Raw genomic sequence first — 26,974 nt, 5'->3', positions numbered from 1 at the left:
AATTAGAATTAAGAAATGTATTGAGGGAAGAAATTTTAATAAAGAAAACCAGAGTCAAAAGTGAACTTTCACAGTACAGACTTAAGCAAAGACTGTCTTAATCTGTACCGAAATAAAGCTTTATTCATTTCAATAACACATATGTATCAAAGTAGCACAAAGTAGAAATCAAAATAGTTCACTATATTAAATAAGAAAATCTTCAAAAGTTTACGTTTTTAAATGCCATTGAAACTATGTAATAAATAAATATTTGTAATATGACTCATATAAGTTTTTTGGAATATGATTTTTATCCACCAGTTCCTTTATGTCCTTTTGCTTTATTTGTGGAAGCGAAATAAATGCCACACAAGCTAAAAATATTATTGTTAAAAAAATGTTTAATGTTTTTAAAAACAGCGAAATAAAGTAAAGCAATTTGTATTATGCTTCTCAATTCTTACTTGATGCAACTCCAAGGCTTTAAGTTGTTTCGTAAACACACTTCCTGACAGTCGATAAATTTATAAAATGTTTTATAAAAAAATGAATGTGGGGTTTCTTTATTGACTTGGAGAACTTTAATACCACGCCATATAACTTTCTGATGGTCTTTATTTGTAGAAAAATTGTGACCCCACTCTTTTTGAAGAGACTTTAAATCTTAAAAAAGCGCTAAACGCAAAAACGGTAAAGCCTTTTGGCAATGGTAAAACAGCCTGTAAGTCATACACAGCTACATTGCTTTTTTTCTTATCTCTATCTTTTTCGGTTCTGCATAGCTCCTTTTCTTCGTGGTGTGTGTTGTAAGCTCATCAGCATTTAGGAAAGAGTCGCAGACATCGCATTGATCTTTCTTTGGTTTGAAAAAAGAAATGTTGAATTCTGTGTTGAATATTCGATAAAACATAATTTTACTCCCAAACTCCAAATTTTCAGCTCCACGAGATTCTTTGTAGTCGTGGTATAGATCTGCATTACTTTTACTGCTTTCAATGAACTCGCGAGAAGTTTTAGCACGTAAATAATGAGACTCGATTCTTGGAATATTTTGAATAAATTCTGTTTTTGATTTCTGGGCTTACTGTAATATGATTATCATGCTTTCCACGAAGATCCAGCTCAATGAAACCACGCTCTTCCTTCTTTTTTATAACTGTGCGTATAACTTTGTCATTTATGTCAAGGGTTGCTTTAAGAAAAGTCTTACACACTCTTATAGTCTTTGAGTTGAGCTCAAAGAAAAAAGCATTATTAAGTTAGCGAAGCCCATCTGTACAGGTGTTTCTGTATTTCGGTTTAATTTCTTTCATATGTCTGGCTATAAACTCTCTCTGTCTTTGCAAGTCACTGCAACCCCAATATTTTTTAAATATTTCAAGGCGCATCGATTCGGAAATTAGTTCATTGCATCGAAGTCGGCACTTTGCTCCGCAGGGTGGCCTTATACACCTGGCATTTACTTCTTGTTTCGACTTGGAAAGTAATGTATAAGAAGCTCCAGAGTTTATTAAAGGTTTTTGTTTCTGTTGTCTTGTTTTGATATGTATATCTAAAAATTGTTCTATTCCTACTTAATCTTTTTATATCTACTTCTTCTTCTTCTGAGTATTCTTCCGAGGTGCTGCTTTTTCCGGACACACAAAATTCACTCCCTGAGTATCATTAGTGCTACTATCATCATTGTGACAAGGCACACTACAATCTGTTTCCATTGTGTTTGAGTAATGTTCTAGGTTTGGGCAAGACATTTTCATCAAAGGGGACACAACTAAAAATTAAATTTTGTATTGCAAATAATTTAAGATTTTACAAAAGGCATGCAAAATAAGTAAAGAAACAAAATACTAATTCCAATATCATTAACATTTTATTCTTTTTTCTACTACTTTAAAAAAAATAAAATTATAAAACTTACGACGCTCACGATTATTTAATCAAAGAAGGCACATAAATAAATAATACTGTTAATTGAACTCACTTTTCACAACTAAAGAGGCACAATGCAAAATAATATACCACGAAATTTATCACTTTTTACAGTTATAGAGGCAGAACTCAAAATAAAGCTCTTTATGTGTAATAAAAGTATTCAGCTGTTCTTGAGCACATTAACGCAACTAAAAATAATTCTCTTTAGTTGATCGTGCAAAAGCAACACACTTGACATTAAAATAGACATAACTGTATTTTTCCAGTTAAAGAAGATAGTTATGTGAACAAAATGTTTGCAGTAGTTAGAGATGTGTACTCTGAATTAATTTATGTAAAAAACTCAGTTTGGGAAAATTATAAGTTGTGACCCTTTTGTATTTAGGGTGCGATATGTATATGTCCGCTAGCTCCAGCCCACACTTCGCCATTTTTATATATTCTTTGCTTTTTGTTTAAGGTTTATTTTCTTTAGTTTGTTTTTTCCCCTTCACTTCCGAAGACCGAAAACCGAAAAGATTGATAGGCAATTAGAAACGATAACTAAAGTTAGCACTAACTTTATTAGTTGGCACTTTATTAAAATTATAAACTAAGTTCACGCACTTAGCCCCTGCTCGGGCGCCATGAAAAATCTCAAGCGTTTTTGAGAAGCGAAAATATACCTTGGGAATGCGCGAATGAAATCAAGAAGCCTGTCACGAAAGATTTGCGATAAAAATGAAAACACGTCCGATCGGTTCAACGTTCTTAATTACAAGAGATTTCTTTATTCCGTTTTAGGGAATTGCTTGGCCTAAATCTTAAACTAATGGCTTAAACTTGTGGTAATGAAAGTATGTGTTACAAAAGGGGTAAGTATAATTGTCTTTCGTTAAACATTGTACTAGATTATGTTAAGCTAAGTAATTGATTAGTATTATAAATGCATTGTCAGGGAAAGTATTTTATATACAATAAAGTTTCTTAATTTAATTTTTAATAATTCAATTTAAATGTTTTTACAAATTTATTTAATTATTTCAAGTTTTAGAAAAAAAATGTATATACAGTGAACCAATAAAGTTTACATACACCTAGTTCAATTCGATTACGACACGTTTATTTGTTATAAAATGAATAAATTTTGTGGTTTTTTTCTATCCATTTCAAAAGATCTATATTTAACATTAAATTGAGCATATCAAAATATTTTTTTTTTCTACACAAATAAAAAAAAAATTGGCATAATTTATGTCAAAAAAGTTTACGTACACTAATGATTATTTATATAAATCAAAAGTAATTACAATAGTTTTAGCGGTTTTTGGCCTAAATTTTGTTGCTATTATTGTCCCTAGACATCGATGTATGCTCCCCAATCAAGTTCTAGTATTTTTTTCCGGATATTTTGACCCATCATGTCCATGATCCAGCTTTTTGGCCCTATTTTGATGAAAATCGATATTTTCGAATACGATTTTCCAAAAAATTCAATATATTTTGAATAGTATTAATGTATGGTGATTGCGGGACCTATGCAGTTATTTTTAATTCCAAAGCAACCCTGCACGTACAAGATAGAATGGGTGTCTTGGGTCGTTATCTTGTTGAAATCGGAAGCGGCCGCTATTAACAGCCGATTTAATCAGAGTTATTGACAGTCGGAATTTTATCGCCATTGACTACAATATTAAAGTCAAGTCTGTACTCCTTCGTACAGTTAGTGAATGTGGTCGCTGTAGATTTAGTGGGAGAGAGTGCTAGGCTCTGTGCGGCGAGGAAACGAGAAGAGATAGCCGTTTACTTTTGAGTACGTGGAGTCGATTCTGTTGATCGACGTTATTATAGTGCAGTCAGCAGCGTACGAGGTGATAGAAAATCTCTGTACTGGGTTAGGTAGTTTCGAAAAATAGAAATTAAACAGCAAAGGTGAGAGAACACTACCCTGCGAAACATTCTGCTCAATATGCAGCTTTTTTCTCGCAAAAGTATGGATGATTACCGACCGCTCAGGAAGTTCATAGCTCCCTTCTTCAACTTTGGAGAGAGCGTGGATTGTTTGATGTCCTCACATAGCGTTGAGGTGGAGTTTGTATGGACTGTTTTGGCGCAGACGCAGCCAAAAAATTACGCCGGGCCCGGGTTGAACTCAATGCCAGCACATCGTAGAAGACGAGATGAGAGACATAAATGATACGCGTTTGGTATCGTAAATATGTCTAATCGGGACGATCAGATTTAGTTGGGATAATTGCCAGAATGTGCAGCGATTCCTCTGCGAATAGCAGGCACCTTTTCGTGGTGCGGAGGCTTAAGTCGCAACCGGTGTGAGTGGTGCTCTATGACGCTGTTTATTCTGGTTGGCAAATACCGCACGCGTGCGGCAACCAAGAGCTGCCACCTCCTAATCCAGGGTGTTATGCGACTCCAGTGCCCATTGGATGATTTGCAGCCAAGAGATAAAATTCGACTGTATTCTAACGGAGCATTCCTAACACCGGGCCGCCTTGGGAAGTAACTTTAGAAAGTAAAACCTTACCGCGAGCATTTCATGAAGGTATTTCTTCCCCGGAGCGCAGGTAAACCCTACGAATTCGTGCTTGGTTTGAGCAAAAACCAAAACGAGGGCATCAGACCACCCAAATCCACTAACACTGCTCTGTACTAACTCATGGCTGAACTGCAGAATTCGCTGGATAATGGAGAGGTTGCAATATGCGCATTTCTTGACATCGAAGGTGCTTTTGATAATGCGTCCCACACAAGCGCAACCAAGGCACTGGAGAAAAGGAATGTGGCGACTATACTCGGAAGATGAATAGAGGCTGTACTGCGTACTAGGAAAGCTGAAACTACTGTGGGGGAGAGTAAGATTTGTCTTGGTACACTTTGCGACATAGTTCAAAGGGGCTTAAGTCTTGCAAAGGGATGGTGCAATATCAACCCATCAAACATAACCGTAGTCCCTTTTACAAAACGAAGATCTCTTCCGAGGCCCCTAACACTCGGTGACAGTGAGTTGGATGAGTCTAAAGAAATCAAATTCCATGGCCTTACATTAGACTTAACCTTACGGTGGAATAGGCACGTAGAATTAACACTACTCTCCAAAGCCAACAACGCACTCGTGATATGTAGACGCCTAGAAATCAAATTCCATGGCCTTACATTAGCCTCAACCTTACGGTGGAATAGGCACGTGGAATTAACACTACTGTCCAAAGGCAACAACGCACTCGTGATATGTAGACGCCTAGACGGCAGATCCTGGGTCTGCAAGCAAGGTATTATCAGATGGCTGAATACCATAATAGTAAGGCTTAAGCTACTACTGGGAGAGTATAAAGTTTAAAGAAATGACCATTTACTTCTAAGACAAATTCCACCTCTTTCGCGCTCTAATCAGGGCACTGCAGGTTTAGGTGGCACTTGGCCAACAAGGGCATAATCTTTAGCGCAAACTGCTGGTTATGCGACATGGAAAAGGAAACTCCAGAACGCCTGATTCTAGAATGCCCAGCAATTTGTAGAAGCAGGTTCAGGGCCGTAGGTTCCATCTACGTGTACGTTCAGAATGCTGGACCTTTGTGACCATATGTAATATAGGAGAGGACACCATAGGTCATAGGTCGCCTATGCCTCAATTTTGTGATAGACCTTAAGATTGGGTTACAAGTAGATGATTTATCGAGAAATTCGTTACAATATGTAATTTAGTTTCTGTTATTGGGGTATTATGTCTTTTGTTTCTCTTTTAGTTCTATGTGCATATTATTTAGATCAGGTAACACTAATTTTGTTTTTTATGCTACCTGGTGTTATTGTGTGAATAAAAAGAATTGAACAAATATTAAAAAATGAATTTAAGTTATGTAAAGTAAAACAAATGAGTGAAAATTTATTGGATATGAAAGGCAAAAATTTAAGTGTAAAATTCATTACACCTCAAAGAAACAGATACTTTAAATAATTTAATATTTGGACTTTAAGTGCAATATCACAAAAACCATAAAGCTGCAGCAACTATATAACGAGTTTTTCAATAAAAGCGCTACAAAAGCTTTTTGTTAAATAAAACAAAAACTGTTGGAAATGTCATAGAAAATCTTTATTCCTGTTAAAGTATATTCGATGCCATTATGTATGGAACTTTTTTTTTTACACGGCCACGACGGACGCTACGGACAATTTTTTATCTAAAAAATAAAGCGATTTTTTTTTTCAAAATTACGCCATTTTGCCAATTTTTGATATTTTTCAAAGATCGTAAGTCATTGTAGAGGAAATATTTTTAATTTTAATAACCTTTTTGAATTTTTTTGTTTCAGCTACTCATTCGGCCGGAATTATGTCAGCAATTGGGGCACTTTTTTTTTGGCATCTCCGAAGACTGCCCATAACTCCGCTATTTTTCAACATTTTTGCAAAAAAAAATCTTAAAATATAGCTGAAAGTATACCTTATTACGTTCAAAGAAGTTCGAAATATTCAATCGCGTACTTTCTCTTAAAAAAATTGGCCACTGACTCCGATTTTCGGTGGTAAATTTTAATAATTTCGACTCATTGTTGGATCGTATATCTTTCCATGATGGAATGGCTCAATTTCATAATAATCTATCAAAAAAATGAAAGACCAAGTCGCGTGTATATAACACCTCAGTTCGTTGTTGTTGTTGTTTTATCGGTTTCTCAGTCCCCGTTAGGATTGTAAGGGTTATCTGTGTTGTCGTCGATGTCATCTAAGTGAAGTTACAGGAAACGTGCTGTTTCGACGGGGTTGGACCAAAGGGAAAAGGGTGTTAGATGAGTAGGGTTGGCAGGGCATGCAAAGAAATAGTCAGTGTCATGCGGAGACTCGTAGCATGCAGGACATACATTGGATATGTCGGGGTCTATTCTGGATAAGTAGGAGTTTAACCTGCTACAATATCCAGAACGAAGCTGCGCTAGGGTCACTCGCGTTTCTCGCGGCAACTCGAGTTTTTCGTCTGCGATGGGTGGTGCTTTGGCTCCAAGAACGCCATTCACGGGAAGGGAGTCAGTGAAGGTGTTGATGGCTCCACTGTGAATGGCGGTGAGTAGCTGTCGGAAGTCAGTTGCGTCCGAAGTCCGGTCGGCGTACTGTACGATGTCGTCGACGTAGTCAAGGAAAGACCTCTTGATGCTCCTAGGAATCGGTTCCACTCCTAGCAGGTGGGTGCAAGGGTGATTTCTACGAAAACATCCCAGCAGGAACTGCTTGGAGAGGAGTTCATTATGCTCCTTAACTGGGAGCATAAGCGTCTCACTATGTAGGTGTTCGATGCGAGACATCACGAGTCATCCCGTCGTGGTCCGGAGTGCAGTATTTTGACAAGTCTGGAGTTTCCTCATATGCGTACCACTGCATCCAGGCGACCATATTGATGCTGCGAAATTGAGAACCGGCCGGCCGATTGCCTTGTATGTTGCCAACAACGTTTCTTTGTCTTTTCCCCATGAGCTGCCGGCTAGCGACTTGAGCATTTTGTTCCGGCTCTGTATGTTGATTCCATCAGAGTGAAGGAGCATAGACTGTCAAAAGTTACAGCTAAAATCTTAGGGTTATTGACAGTCGGAATTTTGACGCCATCGACTGCAATTCGTATTAGTTCGTAAAAATGGTCGCTGTGGATTTGGTGGGAGAAAGTGTGAGGTTCCGTGCGGTGAGAAAACGAGAAGGGTCGGAGAGGTAGTTGTTTACTTTCGAACACATGCCATCGATTCCATTGTCCGAGTCAATATCGTGCAATCATCTGCGTACGAGGTTATGGAAACCCCCTCTGGTGGCTGTGGGAGTTTCGAGATGTAGAAGTTAAACAGTAATGGGGAGAGGACACCAGCCTGCGGAACTCCGTGTTTAATTTTTCTCAGTTCATGGTTCACCTCTTCAGTCCTGGAGGAAGCGTGGTTTTTTGTGTCAAAAGCTTTTGACAAGTCCAACGCTACGAGGATCGTTTTCTCACAGGGTGGTTTCTGGTTGAGGCCACGAACTATTTGAGCGTTTATGACATTCTGAACCTTCTCATCGGTGAAAGTAAGTGTCGCGCAGTCGTTTGGTATTTTGCGCAGCCGTCGGTTAACACATCGCTTGGTTTTGTCTACCGAAGGGTGCAGTGTAAACTGCCGGCTGAAGTAGCTGGCGCACTACTTCGGGTCCGAAGAGGCATGACCAGGGTTCTCATTTACTACTCCGTAGCAGCAAAATTTCTAAAATTATTGCTATGCTATCGCTACCGCTCTCACTTTGTCGGGAGCCAGAGCATAGCCTTAGCATAACAATGTAAAGTATGTGCTCTACTCTGCAAAAAATTAAATTCTGCGCTATGCTCTGGCGTAGCGGTAGCAAAAAATTGGGAGCGGTAGCACAGCAGAGCAAATGAAAAATTTCATGTGCTACAGCTCCCGAATGTGTTTGTTGTTTTTTTTTTTTTTTTTTTGCTATTTGCTGGCATTTACAAGTATGGTACAAGTTGGTATATAAAAGAAAGTCGTTTATAACTCAAGAACGGCTGAACCGATTTGGCTTAAAATTGGTGGGGAGGTGGTTTAGAAGCAAGGTAAGGACATAGGATACATTTTATCTCTTTATGCTAAAATTCAATACAGCTCATAAATACAAAAATTATATTTCAAATCATAAGCATTTGTTCAAAATTTATGTAAGAATCATTTGAAAATTTTAGTAATTCAAAAACAGGAAGAAATAAGTAAAAATTTTCATTTCCAAACATGCTTAGTATATGGGTTATACTGATTTTGCTTCTTAACCAGGTAGTTTTTTTTTTAAGACGAGCCCGTCCGATATATTTAATATCACAACAAAAAATGGAATTGGAATTTTCATCGTCAAGGCACTGCGGATACTTTGCTAGATTATAATATCAAGATAAAGCGGAATAATTGGAGTGTTGATAAGAAGGTTTATTAAAATTTTTGATATACAGAAATCTTTTCGATTCTTTGCAATATACATTGAAGTATGTATATGCGTACAATTTCAAACTGATTCTTCCTAAAAAATTATAAAATTACTAAATATTGGGAATGGTAGAATAGAACTGCAAATACACAGTGCAATGGATTAACACATTCGCGTAAATTGCGGTCATTCATGTTTCCTTCAATAAAACAATTGCGGGAATTCCCGCGCTATATTCCCGCAATTTCTTCCGCACATATAAAAATGCCATAAAATACCTCTGATCTGTAGGAATTTAAAGATAAAAATCAGGATTTTAGTGTATTTTCTATGGAAAATTTTTACATGCCTTGGTCCAGTTCTTAATGTAAATATTTAGGGCTAAAATTTTCAGGGAATTTTTTTTTTGGGGTATTTCCAAGGAAATTTCGTGACGGGACTGAAAAAAATTAATAGTTAAAAAAAAAACACTCTAATGTATATAAAAAGGGGGAAAGTATATGTACATAGTTAAAATTAATTTCGAAAATTCATAGTAATTGAGTATTGTAATACATTTGGAAGAGATGATGTTTTTGGTAATATAAAATTGGTAAATATTTTACATAATAAAAAAAAATTTATAATTTATTCAATTATTATCTAATTCACTTTATTAATATATTTCTTAAAATATTTGATTTTAGATTTATAAAGGCACTTGACGCAACAAGTGCCAAAATGATTTGCATAGCATTGTTTTGTTTGAATTATTCAATTAATTCAAATATTATGCCAGAAAATAGCAAAAAAGAAAAAAAAACAACAAACACATTCGGGAGCTGTAGCACATGAAATTTTTCATTTGCTCTGCTGTGCTACTCTTCCAGTTGTTTGCTACCGCTACGCCAGAGCATAGCGCAGAATTTAATTTTTTGCTCCCGCTCCAGCTATAGTTTTTTACCTAACAAAACTCGGAGCAGAGTAGAGCACATACTTTACATTGTTATGCTAAGGCTATGCTGCGGCTCCCGACAAAGTGAGAGCGGTAGCAAGAGTAAAATGAAATGCTACGAGAGTAGCGTAGTTTTTCAAACGCTGGGCATGACCATTGAATTAAACTTCAACTCGGTCGTCATGTCTCTTCGGGTTTGACAAAGCCTTGATAGTAGCCCAAAGCTTACTCACACCGGTGGAGAGGTTGCAGAACTTCAGGTGCTCTATCCATTTCGTCCGCTTATGGTGGTTTACCATTCGCCGAATCTAACTCAAGAATAGCCGGAAGCCAACCATCAGCACCGGTCTCCCCCCTGGCGGAGGATGGGCGGCGCAGATATGCGGATGCTGTCAAAGGCTCTGGCGTTGGAATCGGAGCAGCTTACCGTGCGTCCTTCCTTGGGGTGGATTTCACAGGTGGCATGATGCAGGTGGACTGCATGGACGAGATGTCCGCCAACTGGCTGCGGGACCCAGTTTGCTCTGGGTCTTGTTAAGAACCAGAACCGGGGCCTCAGCATCTCGGCCTGGCGAGTTGTCAGTAGCAATGTAGAGGAAAACGGGGAACTTTAAGGATAGAGGCTGCACCTGTATGTGGACGACGACTCGTACAAGTACATCCGTGCAGCGAGCTTCCGCCTGTTTTACAGGTACAGCAAGGTGGTCATAAGGCCATACAAGCCCGCGACCACCGGGAGCAAGGAGGCGAATAAGGCTGTCACTCAGCCAAGCGAAGGCAATGCCAAACAGGGCACGACTGTGGCGGCCTAGGAGGTGGAGAGTATGCAGGTGGAGGAGGCGCGAAACAACCCAGTGTAAGGAGGATGAGCAGGCCACGCCTGCCGCGACCTCGGACGCCCCGGTTGTCCCGGGAGCAGAGTTTCCCTCCACCCAGGAACTCCTCGATGGATTAGGAGACCTCATGAACAGCAGCGCGAACGACGGCGAGGATGAGGACTTGCCCCTCATCGAACCACTATTATAGTGGCCGTCGATATGGAAGTCGCCCAGGTGAACCTACATCACGCGGCGGCAGCTTCGGCTGTCAAAACGACCAGGTTCACAGCGGAAAAACTGGGCATTCTGCTGATCAAAGAGCCTTGGGTCTACAAAGGAGAGGTCAAAGGCCTCAAGACAGAATACACCAACCCTTGGAGGGCAAACTGGTGGTCAAGAAGGCTTGCAGACCTTAGGAAAAAAGTACGTAGTCTATTTAATAGAGCAAAGCGTACTGGGGTCTGGGAAGAGTATAGGAGCAACATCACTCTATATAATAAGGAGATTAGGTCTGCTAAACAGGCTAGCTTTAGGAGATTCTGTGAAAATGTCACCTCCACACCAGAAGCGGCTCAATTGCACAAGGCGCTGGCAAGAGGCAAGTCTGACACAGTGCTAGCAATTAAAAGAAGTGACGGGACTTTTACGACCAGCGCGGAAGACAGAGCCTCAGAGCTTCTGCGTGCTCACTTCCCGGAGACTATTCCGGAAGACCAGTGTCTACCCGTAATTGAACACAGGCCATCCCGCTCCGACTGGGCAATCGCGAAACAATTATTCACCGCGGACTCGATCAAGTGGGCAGCGCTCTTACAACAGGGTGAGCAGATTCTGCTGCCACACCTGGTTCGGCTGCTGAGGGAGAGCCTCGCAATGGCGTATATCTCTTAGTTATGGAGGACGGCTGAGGTGATCTTCATACCCAAAGTAGAAAGGAAGGGCTATTCAAATCCTTCAGGCCAATTAGCCTAACTTCCTTCCTACTAAAAACTATGGAAAAGATCATAGACTATGAGATAAGAGCGAAGGCGCTGAAGATTGCACCCCTGCATGCTGCTCAGCATGCATACAAAGCTGGAAGATCGACCAATACGGCTCTGTAACAGTTAACTTCGGAGATAGAGAATTCACTGGAGAGTGGGGAAGTGATGCTATGCACCGTCCTAGACATAGAAGGTGCCTTTGACAACACATCTCACAGGAGTGTAGCGAGGACACTGGAGAGAAGAAATGGAGCAGCACCGGTGCGTAGATGGATAGAGGCCGTACTGCGCACGAGAATTGCTGAGACTAAAGTAGAAGGTACAAGGATTCGTCTCGGCACAACAAGGGGCTGCCCACAGGGTGGTGTGCTATCACCACTACTATGGAGCCTAGTCGTGGACGACCTGTTAGCACTGCTAACGGACAATGGAATCCGCTGCCAGGGGTATGCGGACGACATTGTAATCATAGCCAGAGGCAAATTTGAGGACACTCTCTTCGACCTGGTAAAACGAGGTCTAAACTTGGCAAAGTGGTGGTGTAGAGGAGATGAATTGAGTATCAACCCCTCAAAGACGACCGTAGTTCCGTTTACGAGACGCAGGTCCTTACCCGGTCTCAGGAATCTCACACTTGGTGGCAGAGAGGTCGAGATGATTAGCACGGTCAAATGTCTTGGTCTTACGCTGGATTCAACTTTTCGGTGGAAGCAGCATGTGAACCAGACCCTGGTAAAAGCATTAATGGTGTGCAATCAGCTGGCGGGAAAATCCTGGGGCTGTAAGGCAATGATCGTAAGGTGGTTGTACACCATGATTGTGCGACCGATAATCATGTATGGGGCGGTGTCCTGGGCCTCAATAGCGTCGCAAGCTTCTACAGGAACCCAAGTTACAGCGGCTAGCTTGTGTCTGCATGACGGGCGCAATGCGTACTTGCCCAACGGCAGCCCTGAAGGTCCTGATGGAACTCACACCTCTTCATTTGGTGATCGGTCAAGTAGCCAAGCACTCACTTCTACAAATGACAGCAGAGGGGTGTGGCAAAGGTAAGGTAATCTGGTCCCAGAGGATGGAGGTGATAAGTGGTAATATTCCAATAGCCCTGCTCCCGAAGTACAGCACTACCAAAACAATTAACTTCACGGAGAAGTTCAAGGTTACCCTCGGCAACAAGAATGGGTGGAACGACTCCACTCTTGAGCTAACGCTGAGGGAAAGCATGTTGAAGTGGACACCGACGGCTCGAAAACGTCGAAGGGGGCAGGGATCGCGGGTCCACGCACCAAACTCTCCATACCGATGGGTAGCTTTCCGAGCATTTTTCAGGCAGAGGTCTTTGCCATAAGTCGATGTATAGAGATAAATCTCCATCGCAACTACCGCAATGAACGAATAACTATACTCAGCGATAGTCAAGCGACACTAAAAGCAATCTCCTCCTACGAGATCAAATCGCTACTAGTGCAGGAGTGTAGAGAACGGCTGAACAGTCTAGCTGAACGAAACCAGGTGCACCTAATTTGGGTGCCTGGTCATAGAGGTATAGCCGGCAACGAACTGGCTGATGAGCTTGCCCGCTCTGCAGCCTCGACTAATATGGTAGGGCCCGAACCATTCAACGGGGTGGCCCCCATACCGTTAAGGAGCTGCTCCGTAAGGAAGAAAGAGTGAGCAGGGAAAGGAATTGGCAAAGAGCGCATGGTATGCGACATGCTAAGTTGCTAATTGAGGGGTACAACCAGAATAGGTTTAAATCAATAATTAACCTCCCAAGGGATAAACTCAGGCTACTGGTCGCATTCTACACCGGCCACTGCAAGTTGAATAGACATTTATTTAACATGGGCCTATCATCTTGCGCCAACTGCCGGTTTTGAGACAGGGAGCCTGAAACCCCGGAGCACCTGCTGACCGACTGCACAGCAGTCTGTACTTTAGTACGTGTACGGTAGCTGCGGCGATCACCTTGCGGAACCGACGTTCACCAACGCATACGTCCGTAGGAATGGGTAGTGTGTTAAAGGTGCTCTCAGTAAATTCTGGGAAGCCGACCCAGTTCGCTTTGTTAAAGTTAACGAAGATACGGTTGTCCACAGAAACGAAATCAGGAGGTTTCTCGATCGAGATAATTGCCTCTCGAGCCGTTTTGCGCAAAAGCAGCTGAAAAATTCCTCCGAGCACGGGTTGAACTCAATGCCAGTATGAGTCAGGAAGATACACAGCAACCCTGCTGCGAGGCATTGCTACAATGACGACAAACACAGTTTAACACTTACCGATCCAAACGGGGTTATATCGCCGAAAAAACAGCCTTTAGTCGGATGAAATTCGAGTCAATTGCGGTGCGTAGAACCGGCTGTCGTAGGAATTGATCAGTTCGTCATGCAGACCATTTATATACTTATTTTATAGTATCTTCGCGGTATTACAAATTTCGTGGTAAGCTAAATATACCCAGTATACATATTCAGTGTGTAATTATTAAAAAAAACGCATAGATAGATAGATAGCATCCCTGATTTCGGGAAAAATGGGAATGGGGGAGATAGAGGTTGTTCTCCACATCAATAAAATATATAGTCACACGACACTTACAGTTTTCCAGCTATTCGCATATAAAGACAAATTCAATTTACAAATTTAAGTTTGCAGTTTTTCTATGTTCTTATAAACTTTGCTTATAATATTGAATATTATATGCACTAATACATTACTAAATAATTTTTAGTTTCATTTTAAAATAGCATCTCCCGATTTCGTGGTTAAAATGGTAATGTACGGACGAAGGCCATCCAGGCACAATTCCGATTTCTTTGGCGACGCGATTTGAAGGTACCGTTGGAAAGAGGAAGTCCTCCTGAATAAAAAATATACAGGGTTATAGGTACCGCAAACGCTTAGTTTACGAGATATTCGACCTTAAAGTTCAAAAAATCGCAAAATTCGAACATAGGCAAATAAGTAATATTATATACACGTATTAGTAATATTATTTAATAACTAGCTGACCCGGCAGCCGTTGTCCTGCCTGAAATTATGTGTTTTGAAATGAAAAGAAAGTTGAATTTATATTGTGTTAAAAACCTTTTATTTTCGATTATTCCAAATATTTTCAATTTTAACGAAGCTTGATAAACAATATTCTTTGGTTTCTGTTTCGGTGCGTAAATGTACAGAGCAGATGGATTTCCAACTCGTGAGCACGCCACGTATATCCGTCCTTGTTAAAAACATAGCATTTCCAAATTTATGCCACACACTTCTAGCGACTATCCTTGTGTCCTATTGATTCTCATCTCAAATGCAATTTTCACTTGAAACGGAATGCGTTGGAACTGATACGGAAATTGTAGAACTCTTTGAAAACTGAAAAGGTTTGAATTGAAATGGCAAATCGTTGGAGCTCAGAGGAATTCGTAGAGTCAAGCATTCTGCCCCATTCTATAAGATGCTACGTTACAATCAGTCGGGTTGCATTACACAGTTTCGGTGCTTGAAGTTTGCGAAACATAATAACGAAAGATCCAACTTTGAGACGCAAATAATGCGGTGTCATACCAAGCCTCTCCAAAGCACTTAGAAATTCCACTTGATAATTCGCGGCTTCGTCTCTTTGTCAAGACGATCGATCGATTTGTATACACTCTCCAAATTAACTGCGAGACGCACAACAGTCTGAAAACGTTCATGAATCGCAAAAGTAAATATCCTACAAAGCGCTTTATTGCAGTTCACGTTTCGACCGTATCGTTCAAAACCAATAACCGCCATGTTTCTTCCTTTGGTGACGTAATTACAAACGTATTTTATCGATTACACCAAACTGCAATACTCAACATTGATATGAGTTTTGAATGTGAATTACACAATAATGGCGAATATGATACGATCCATGTGTTGTCAACTTCTACATTCATTCTTCTAATTTGAATGCTGAATGATCTGCCATTGTCGTCTGGTGGGCCACGCCTATACAGTGGATATCAATCATTTGAAGTTTGAGTTTCCGAAAGAAAAGCACTTGGATAGTGTTTCGTACATTTATTGTCAGACATACAACCCGAAGTGGGATTGTGGTGTCCGCAAGGTCCATGAACCATATTGGTTTCACCATTTGGTATAATACTGTATCTTTCTCTGCATCAGGAATTTCCGCAGAAATGAGTTCATCAGTTTGATCTGGTGTAACCACCATCCACCATCCAAAGAAGAATGTGTGCGTGCGGGTAACTTTTCTTTGCTACTCAACAGAATACATCCAGCATCTAACAGTACCATATATATGTTGCTTCAAGATAAAGTCCATCAAGCATCGCTGCTGTTGTTTGAAAAGTCGTGATGTGACATCGTGACGATCGCTTGCTGATTGACCGCGTTCCATAATTCCACATGTATGTCATCGAATCCTGGGAGTAGTCGTTCATGTGTCTTGGGCTGCCATACGTTGATGGCAAACGGAACGCCGACCGATATTAGCGCGACCTCTTCGTGGCTTCGTAAGAAATTTCAATCTGTAATTGATCACTTTATGTGAAAAATAACGTTTTCACTGAATAATTTTCAATAATTTTTCTTTTGAATAGCCGGAATAAAAAAAGCATGCAACCGAAATTGAATGATTCAAATATTTGACAAAATAAAAATATTGAAAAACAAAACAAACAAAAATTGAAAAAAATGTGTATGGAAAAATGTTACTTTTTGGGAATTTTCCAATTTCTAATTTCCCTTAACATTTAGGAGGATGAAAAATAGATGTTGTCCGATTCTCCACCCTAGCCGATATGCACGCTAAGATTCACGAAAATCTGTCGAGCGGTTTCAGAGGAGTTCAATAACGTACACCAGGACACGAGAATTTTATATATTAGATATTATATACACATATGTATAAGTAATATTATATAATAATGTTTCGTAATAAAGTGTAAAGTTACGGTACAGTACGAAAACTCAAATTTTGTTTCAATATGAGTGCATGATAACCGTAAAATATAACCACTTTATATCCAAAACTCATATTTTAAATATAATAATATATATATCGTCACCTAAAATACAAACCAATGTATCATAAAAAATAAATTGAAATCGCTGACAGATATAATAACCAAAATGTATAAATTTTATAACGAAAACTTAAATTTTGTTTGAATATTGGATATTAAGTGGTTATATTTTACGGTTATCATGCACTCATATTGAAACAAATTTTGAGTTTTGGATACAAAGTAGTTATATTTTTTGGTTATTATATCTGTCAGCTATTTCCATTTATTTTTTATGATACATTGGTTTGTATTTTAGGTGACGATATATATATTATTATATTTAAAATATGAGTTTTGGATATAAAGTGGTTATATTTTTTAGTTATCATGCACTCATATTGAAACAAAATTTGAGTTTTGGATATAAAGTGGTTATATATTACGGTTATCATGCACTCATATTGAAACAAAATTTGAGTTTTGGATATAAAGTAGTTATATTTTTTGGTTATTATATCTGTCCGCGATTTTCATTTATTTTTTACGATACATTGGTTTGTATTTTAGGGGACGATATACATATTATTAAATTTTTTAAATATGAGTTTTGAATATAAAGTGGTCATATTTTACGATTATCATGCACTCATATTGAAACAAAATTTGAGTTTTGGATATAAAGTAGTTATATTTTTTGGTTATTATGCACTCAAACTCATATTTTAAACATTATATATATATATACATATCGTCACCTAATAAACAAACCAATGTATCATAAAAAATAAATGGAAATCGCTGACAAAAATAATAATCAAAATTTATCAATTTTATAACGAAAACATAAATTTTGTTTGAATATGAATGCATAATAACCAAAGAATATAACCACTTTCACAACTTTATAACAAAAAAACAATATATGTTTTTTTATTTTTAAGGCAGAAAGGAGTACTACGCGATAGTACTTCAGTGACCCCGGGTATTCGCTCGGCCAGGTTTATTTTTTTAGAGCGCGGCCGAAGGCCGCCAACGCAGAAAGGAGTACTACGCGAAAGTACTTCAGTCACATAAATTACGTATTACACATATGTATACATATGCAGAAAGTATTTTTTTATAGTTAATATAGAAAAAAGAATCACGCGATAAAACAAACAAAGAAAAATTGTTAAAAATCCTACACATTTACTGTTTGAGATGTGGCAAGGCTCGTTTGCCTCATAATTGTAAACAATCTAGCCTTTTCAACGATGAGTGTGCTAAGTGATTTTAAATTAATACATTTAGGTAAAATATAGCAAAATAAAAGTGAAATGTAAGCTTATTTCAAAGCTTAGAGTGTGTATTTACATATACAAAGTAAAAAATGTGAAAAAATTTTGTTGAACATAGAGAAATAACATGTTTTCTTAGTGCAAATTTTTGAACTTTTTAAAAAATATTAGCAATTTTTCATTATTCCTCCTCTGGAGAAGCTCCCCTATCCGTACATACCCCATTTATACGGAAATTCGGTTTTTTTACCCCTCCGCCAAAGTAATCGGAAACGTGCCGCCATCCAGATCAAGAAAATAAATAGTTGCCGCTGACTTATGGTTTTTGTGATATTTGAATTTAAAATTCAGAAATTCAAGTATTTTAAATGCGTGTTTCACCTATTTTTAATGAATTTTACACTTATACGTTTAATTTTTATTACTAACTTTAATTACTTTATTAATTCATTTTTGACTATTTATTCTATATTAAACTGTGCAGAAAGAACTTTTATTCAATATTTAACATTTGTTCAATTCTTTTTGTTTACATGTTTCCTTCGTCCACGCTTAAATTTTTTTGAATGAATGGTTAAAATTTAGAATAGCATCCCCGGATTTCGGGGATAAAATGGGTATCACTGGAAAGGTGACGTTCTCCAGATCCCGAAAATATATGTATATAGTTGCCGCTGACTTAAAGTTTATTTACAACAAATATTAAAAAAATTAAAATACAGAAACGTTATAACGAAGTGTTAGTAAGTGAAAAGTGCATAATATAAGTGAAAAAGTTGTTCACAATATACAAATTACCAATGAAAAAGTTATCAATTTTTCAACTTTAAATGCAAATATCTTTAAAACTATAAGTCAGCGGCAATTGTATATATATATTTTCGTGATCTGGAGAACGTCACCTTTCCAGTGATACCCATTTTATTCCCGAAATCCGGGGATGCTATTCTAAATCCTAGCTTTATTTACAACAAATATTAAAAAAATTAATATACCGAAACGTTGTAGTGAAGTGTTGGTAAGTGAAAAGTGCACAATATAAGTGAAAAAGTTACTCACAATACACAAATTATCAATGTAAAAGTTGTCAATTTTTCAACTTTAAATGCCAATATCTTTAAAACTATAAGTCAGCGGCAACTAAATGTATATATTTTCGAGATCTGGAGAACGCCACCTTTCCAGTGACACCCATTTTATCCCCGAAATCCGGGGATGCTAATCTAAATGTTACCCTTTTCTTCCTTGCAACCATTTTCTTATTGTACGAATAAATGGATTTCAACGAAATACGTTAAACACTGAATAAAAGTTATTTTTGCACTATTTCACATATAAAAAATGAGTGGAACTGAATTAGTAAAGTGTCAGTAGACATAAAAGTTAAATATATAAAAGTGAAATTCATTATAAACTGGAGACAGACGCAGTTTAATTAGTTAATTTTTTAACTTTATATCCAATTATTTTAAAAACCACAAATCAGCGGGAACAATATATTTATTTTCGTCATCTGAAGAACCTCTATCCGTACATACCCATTTTATCCCGAAAATTGTTGGATGCTATTCTAAATCACAGCCCATTATTTTCACTAGAATAAATCCAAAATAAGGATAAATATAACGTTACTCACATTTCTAAATCCTACCTGGAACGTCGTTGAATGTTTTTTACATGTCTTTTTATAACTTTAGGCAAATTTTCCAGTAATATTGCACTGTTATATTTGAGAACCATGATCCATTATTCTCTTCAATATGTTTTATATATCAGAGTTCGTTACTAACCCAAATATAAACAGTCCTTAGCCCAGAAAACGCTTTCCCATTGAGTCATATACCCAATAGCGGTGCCGTAGAACTATCGATGATTTCACTCGAAATATACATCGCTAATGGTATTGCCATTTCATAAACTGCGTTCAGACGTGGATTTTTTTATCATTAATAATAAGCACGTTAAGCTCACAACGCGGAAGAATTTTTGGAAGAAAAATTAAATTTTCAGTTTACGTAGATATTGAGGGGAAATGTTTAGTATCGCGCCGGTTTAGTATCGTTTGTGGAGAAAAACAGGAGGGGGTGGGGGGGTCTACCCCCCCCTCACGCCCCCTTATCGGAAAGAGGAAGGTTCGAACTTTTTAATAAACCCCCCCTCGACACCCTAGAGCCACTATAGACCTGTAGGGAGCCCTTTGAAAATGACCAAAAATCGGTGTTTTTGCTCATTTTTCCATACAAACTGAAACCAATGCAACCCAGCCAACATTTTTGTATGGACAATAATTCAAATAAAGAAAACCAAAATGTTTCAGTGCAATGCATATACATATTTAATTGCATCTATTAATGGTACAAATTATCTATTAATGCTTCAAAAAAAATAACCCTGGTCGGTCCGAAACCCGGGTGTATCAGATTTTTTTCGCATAGAACTCCTTTTTGCGTGGGCGGCCTTCGGCCGCGCTTCAAAAAAAATAACCCTGGTCGGTCCAACACCGGGGTGTATCAGATTTTTTTTCACATAGAACTCCTTTTTGCGTTGGCGGCCTTCGGCCGCGCTTCAAAAAAAATAACCCTGGTCGGTCCAACACCCGGGTGTTTCAGAATTTTTTTCGCATAGAACTCCTTTTTGCGTTGGCGGCCTTCGGCCGCGCTTAAAAAAAATAACCCTGGTCGGTCCAACACCCGGGTGTATCAGATTCTTTTCGCATAGAACACCTTTTCGCGTTGGCGGCCTTCGGCCGCGCTTCAAAAAAAATAACCTTGGTCGGTCCAACACCCGGGTGTTTCAGAATTTTTTTCGCATAGAACTCCTTTTTGCGTTGGCGGCCTTCGGCCGCGCTTAAAAAAAATAACCCTGGTCGGTCCAACACCCGGGTGTATCAGATTCTTTTCGCATAGAACACCTTTTCGCGTTGGCGGCCTTCGGCCGCGCTTCAAAAAAAATAACCCTGGTCGGTCCAACACCCGGGTGTTTCAGAATTTTTTTCGCATAGAACTCCTTTTTGCGTTGGCGGCCTTCGGCCGCGCTTTAAAAAAATAACCCTGGCCGGTCCAACACCGGCTACGCCATCCACAGTATTTTAGCATTGAACACCTTTTCGCGTTCACTTCATACATTTATTACTAACTGGGTTTAATTTATTCCCTTTTGTTCGTGCTTTCTCGGTAATTTGACAGTTGAAATTAGGCAGTCATTTTGGTTTTTCGCATTATTGAACTCAATGTAGAAAAAGGTGTATTTTATTTAAAGATTTACAAAGAAATTAACAATCAAAAGTAATTAAAAACATTACTAGTGGTTTTTATAATTTATAAGTAATATATGTGCGTGAAAATGTATCCATAATTGGTTTGGTACAATGCACAACAGGTGAAAATACACTAGCATATATTGAGAAATTTGCAAAAAATAGCATTTTTTAAAGTGAATTTGTGCAAAAATTTGTGAACCGATTTTTATAAAATATGTTTTAAAATAAAGTTTGATAATTTAAGCATACATTCGTGTTTAAAATTTTCAATTCGGTTGTCTCGTTTAGGTACAGTGAGCCAAAATTAACCGGCGCGATACTAAACCCAACCCATATTGAGATTTACCGAATTCTTGGCTACGATTTAGAATAGTATCCCCCGATTTCAGGGATAAAATGGGTATGTATGGAAAGAGGAGGTCCTCCAGATCAAGAATATATATATATATAGTTGCGCTGATTTATGGTGTTAAATTTTTTTGCATTTAAAGTTCAAAAAATCAACTACTTAAAACTCGTGTTTCTCCGATATATAATGCATTGTACATTTATATTTTTAACTTTTGTATCCACTAACACTTCACTAATTCGTTTCTAATCATTTATTTAATATGAAATAGTGCAAAAACTACTTTAATTCCATATCAAACTTTAGTTAAAATCCATTTATTCATAAAATAAGAAAATGTCTGTAAACAAGAAAAAAATTAGTGTTACCATATTTCGTAATGAAATAAATATAAGGAAAAAGAAAGATTATGACGTCATAACTAAATTCATGAGTGTGATGAGAAATGAAAAAATTTTTCAGAATTCTCATTATCTTGATAAATCTCGGTGTTGGCTTGGCTAGGTGTTGGTCCGACCGAGGGTTATTTTTTTGGAAAGTGGCCGAAGGCCGTCAACGCAAAAATAATTCTATCGGGAAACTTATGTGTTATGCATTCCCTGTCATTGGGGTATTATTCGCTTTCTTTATTTCTTTGAGTTCTTTTGTAAAATATGAACGCAAGGTTGGAGGATGGAGTCAGGTGTAGAAGTTCATGCAAGAGGGGAAAGTTCTCTGATCGCCATTCACTTGGCAGTGGCCAGAAACGATTCTTTTAGCCTAAGAACATCCGTTCGAAAGCGAGCTAAAGTGAGACGGCGAGACATCTCCTACATAGGGTTGTGCGATGGGTTTGGGACCCGCCACGTAAAAAGCCCCCCCCCCAGCCCAATGAAAGATTACCAACTGCCTCGGATGAGAGACCCCCCCTTTTAATGACGACCATGGCAAACGAAATAAGGACTCCGATATTAGGGCATGCACCTGGAATGTCCGGACCCTTAATTGGGAAGGTGCTGCAGCCCAGCTGGTTGATGTCATCGTGAAAATTAAGGCTGACATCACCGCCGTCCAAGAAATGCGATGGATGGGACAAGGACAGAGACGAGTAGGTCCTTGTGACATTTACTACAGTGGCCATATAAAGGAGCGCAAGTTTGGTGTTGGATTCGTGGTGGAAGAGAGACTCCGTCGCCGAGTTCTCTCATTCACTCCGGTGAATGAACGTCTAGCCACAATCCGCATCAAAGCGAGGTTCTTCAACATATCGCTTATTTGCGCCAACGCCCCGACGGAAGAGAAAGACGATGTGACCAAAGATGCCTTCTATTAGCGCTTGGAGTGCACTTATGATGTCAAAATAGTGCTTGGCGACTTTACCACCAGGGTGGGCAAAGAAGGTATATTTGGCACTACGGTCGGTAAATTCAGCCTCCACGACGAAACATCCCCAAATGGGTGGAGGCTGATTGACTTCGCCGGGGCCCGAAATATGGTTATCTGTGGTACTAGATTCCAGCACAAGAAGATACATCAAGCTACCTGGCTGTCTCCGGATCGAAAAGCCACCAACCAGATCGATCATGTTGTGATAGACGGAAGACACGTCTCCAGTGTTCTAGACGTGCGTACGCTCCGAGGTCCTAACATCGACTCGGATCACTATCTTGTTGCAGCCAAGATTCGCACCCGCCTCTGTGTAGCAAAAAACGCACGTCAACAAACACAAGGAAGGTTCGACGTCGAGAATGATGCTCGGCTTGCACTCCCTCTCTCTGAGAGCAATCATCAACAACTCGGAATAAGGGAACTGTTGGACGGCATTTCAAGCTTCTTACGTATAGTTGCAACCGAAACCATCGGCTTTCAGAAAATGCAAAAGAACAGCTGAAACGAGGAGGAGTGCCGTGTTGGATCCGAGAGAAAACAGACTGCCTACCTCGCAACGTTACGATCGACCACAACACGAGCAGGATGGGATAGATACCGAGAGTTGAAGAGGGAAGCGAGACGCATTTGCAGACAGAAAAAGAAAGAGGCCGAATGGCGTAAGTACGAAGAGCTTGATAAGCTAGCCGACAGGGGTAATGCTCGAAAAGAGCATATAAGCCGCGTTACGAGTTTTCGAGAGAAAAGTTCTGTGAAAGATTTATGGTCCTTTTTGCATTGGCCACGGCGAATATCGCATTCGATGGAACGATGAGCTGTATGAGATATACGACGACATTGACATAGTTCAGCGAATTAAAAGACAGCGGCTACGCTGACTAGGTCATGTTGTCCGGATGGACGAAAACACTCCATCAATGAAAGTATTCGACGCAGTACCCGCCGGGGGAGGCAGAGGAAGAGGAAGACCTCCACTCCGTTGGAAGGACCAAGTGGAGAAGGACCTGGCTTCGCTTGGAATATCCAATTGGCGCCACGTAGCGAAAAGAAGAAACGACTGGCCCGCTGTTGTTAACTCGGCTATAATCGCGTAAGCGGTGTCTACGCCAATTAAGAAGAAGAAGAAGAAGGTAGAACTGATTATTAGTTAGAATGCAACCCTTTTGTTATTGTGTGAACAAAAATAATTGGACAAAAGTTAAATGTTGAATAAAAGTTATTTCTGCACTATTTATAATAACATCAAATAAATGGTTATAAACGAATAAGTGAAGTGTTAGTGGCTGTAAAAGTTAAAAATATAACTATAAAATTTTTTATAAATGAGAGAAACACGCATTTTAAATAGTTGAATTTGAACTTTAAATGCAAATATCTCAAAAACCATAAGTCAGCGGCAACTACATGCATATATAAATTTTCTTAATCTGGAAGACCTCCTTTATCCCTACATATCCATTTTAATCCCGAAATCGGGGATGGTATTCTAAAATTTACCCGAATTCTTAACTTATCACATTGAAAGGTGCTTAATATAATATATTTACTGATTTCGCGATTAGTCTTCCACCATGAAACTAAATCGTAAGTTCGTTCACTGGATTGTTAAATAAAAGTCTCAATTTAATAGTTCTGTACTTATTTTCTGATTCCAACAGCTTAATGCTTTGCTATTCATTATCTTTACTAACTACTTTTTACTTGTATCCCTTTACATGGTAACATTCTAACTAGAACTGTGTCGGAGGCGCAGTCTGGCAGCCATTCCATAGTAGGCTATCGCCAGAGATAAAGAGATGTTTAACTCCTCTCTCACTGGAATTGAGAGAGCAATTGCTAAACGTCAAAACCACCTAAACTTTGAGAGTTGATCGAGTTCAAGAGGTTTTGACGTTTAGCAATTGGAAACGAGCGATGGCCAGATTGAAATTTTACCAAAAAAATATGTTATAGGAGGGATTAGTTGCATCGTTCAAGACCACTTATAAAAATGAAAATTAAATAATTTTGTAAAATTTAAAGATATTTGATGAAGCATCATAGTTTTATTTTCAATGGAAAATGATTAAACACGTTTAATGATTGAGAGCTAACAAGCTTAAATCCAATTATTGGGCATTGAAAGGACAAAAGTCAGTTGTTATAATATTCTTTAAAAAGATTTAAATAGTTTCTCCATATAATAAATAACCGCTATATAGTAATTTTTATTCATACTAAATGTTGGGTGTTTTAATTTAAATGCCCAAAAATTGTAATTTTGTTCAATCTGGCCATAATGGAAAATGTTATAAAAAACGCTAATTTTGAAGCGCTCTCACACTGGAATAAGTTTAACAACCCTTTATTCCTGCTATCGCCCTGCAAGACGGAGGTAACAGATTGCACAAACACATTGAAACATTTTCAGCTGTTCACTAACCCTGTTACATTTTCTGGAATTTTCAATTGAATGGGAGAATCCGTAAGTAAGATAGAGAAAAAATATCGACATTCTAAACATATTGTAATATTAACTTGCTAGAATAGGAAAGACGAATGCCCAATTTTTCAAGAACGAGAAAACGAAAAGCGCACTTTATTTTGGATTTTAAAGAGGTAAGTTCGTTATTTCAAAATTTGATATTATATAATTAATTTTTATATATATATATATATATATATATATGTTATCAATTTCTTTTATATAGAGTAAACGAAAAACTTAACCCTCCGATGTTCGGTGCCTTATGATGCGGTAAGTGCATCATAAGGGTCTGCCCAGACCCATAAAAATAATGTAAGAAATACGGTTTTAAAAATAATTTTATTTATTTATTTGAACGGATTAGTATTAATTATGAAGAGCAATTGGGTTTACAACTATATAGTTGCATGGAATGTTCATTAAGACATATGGGACGATTACATTTGCTGCAGTTATAACGAGTTTTACGTCGCTTTTTCGAAGAAGAAGCAGCACAATGGTAGCACGATGACCGTTTTGAAGCAACTTGAGCATATGATTGTTGCTGTGTTGCATCTGATGTCGATGGACAAGATTCCGGTACCTAAAAGTAGCTAAATAATTTATTTTAAATTAGTAAATATGAATACATGCATACACATATCTTTATACGCGGAGATATATGTAGGTGTGTATATAATTCATACTCACCTTGATATTGAAAAGATTCATTGCTTGTTTTATATGAGCAAACCTCCATACTAATGGGTTAGTCGCCCGTTTCGTCATATGTGGAATAACTAGCTGCCGTGCCAATTCAATGATAAATGAGCGCCTCTTATCACTCTGCTTTGCCGGATTCAGCTCGTCATAGATGATGAATGAGGCCAAACCGGCAATATCCAGCATATTATAAAACATTGCCAGTGGCCAACGGTTTGTCGAGCGTTTGCACGAATAGCCAGTCAACATTTGATCCATTGTATCTACCCCCGCTTTAAATTTATTGTAGTCCAAAATATGATCTTCTTCAATGGATCGGTGCTTTGACGGTAATGGGCAGTGGATAACATAATTACTGGCTTTTTCGGCTTTGCCATATACGAGCACAGACCGATATTATTATTGTGATAACAAAATAAAGTGCTTTTAACATCACGCTTCGGGTTAAGCAATTCATGCGGAATGAAGGTCTTATTTTTTCTTACGGTACCGACAAAAGCCACTCTACGATTCATCAACATTTCTGCCAAGTTGTATGTTGAAAAAAAATTGTCAGCATAAACAGTCCTACCGCTGTCCATATAATTTTGCATCAATTTCATGACGACCCGTTCACCTTGATTCGTTTCTCGCTAGCCATCTGGTGGTTTTCCAGTATAAATTATACCTTTCAAAGGGTAGTTTGAAACAGAGTCACAAATCCAACACACTTTCATGCCATATTTTGCCGGCTTACTCGGAATATATTGGGTGAATCGAGTGCGCCCACGATATGGAAATAACTGTTCATCGACGGTTACATGACAATACGGAGTGTATGCTTTCTCTAAATTGGCCATCAGCATGAGCCATACATCGTCCAGGGCAGCAGTTTTGCTTTGCTTCAACCTCTCAGCACGAGTACCACTGTTATCGAAACGTATGAAAGTAGTTAAGCTCTTGAACCGATTCAATGACATAGTGGCCTTATAAATTGGCATATTGT

At 38.5% G+C, this 26,974-nt stretch overlaps 2 protein-coding genes across 3 annotated transcripts in view; both read right to left on the bottom strand.

Annotated features, from left to right (window-relative positions):
- The window catches only part of LOC120779754 (slo-interacting protein 1), a 50,346-nt gene extending 30,653 nt beyond the window's left edge, over positions 1-19,693 (bottom strand). The window contains exon 1 of one of the 2 annotated variants that reach the window (XM_040112135.1): positions 19,481-19,693. The gene's annotated coding sequence lies outside the window, so the exon portion shown is untranslated. The remainder of the gene's footprint in view (positions 1-19,480) is intronic. The other variant, XM_040112136.1, reaches the window with a different exon arrangement.
- Positions 19,694-25,536: 5,843 nt separating this feature from the next.
- LOC120779491 (piggyBac transposable element-derived protein 4-like) lies at positions 25,537-26,615 on the bottom strand. Its single transcript, XM_040111777.1, has 2 exons — positions 25,978-26,615; positions 25,537-25,870 (listed from the first exon to the last, which is right to left on the bottom strand). Exons 1-2 carry the CDS (start codon positions 26,245-26,247, stop codon positions 25,658-25,660), a joined length of 483 nt encoding a protein of 160 aa, XP_039967711.1. The 5' UTR covers positions 26,248-26,615; the 3' UTR covers positions 25,537-25,657.
- Positions 26,616-26,974: the final 359 nt, after the last annotated feature.

Source organism: Bactrocera tryoni, unplaced genomic scaffold (genome assembly GCF_016617805.1).
Source record: "Bactrocera tryoni isolate S06 unplaced genomic scaffold, CSIRO_BtryS06_freeze2 scaffold_11, whole genome shotgun sequence".
Lineage (NCBI taxonomy): Eukaryota > Metazoa > Arthropoda > Insecta > Diptera > Tephritidae > Bactrocera > Bactrocera tryoni.
Note: the sequence above shows the minus strand (reverse complement) of the source record. Positions and strands in the feature narration are given on the sequence as shown.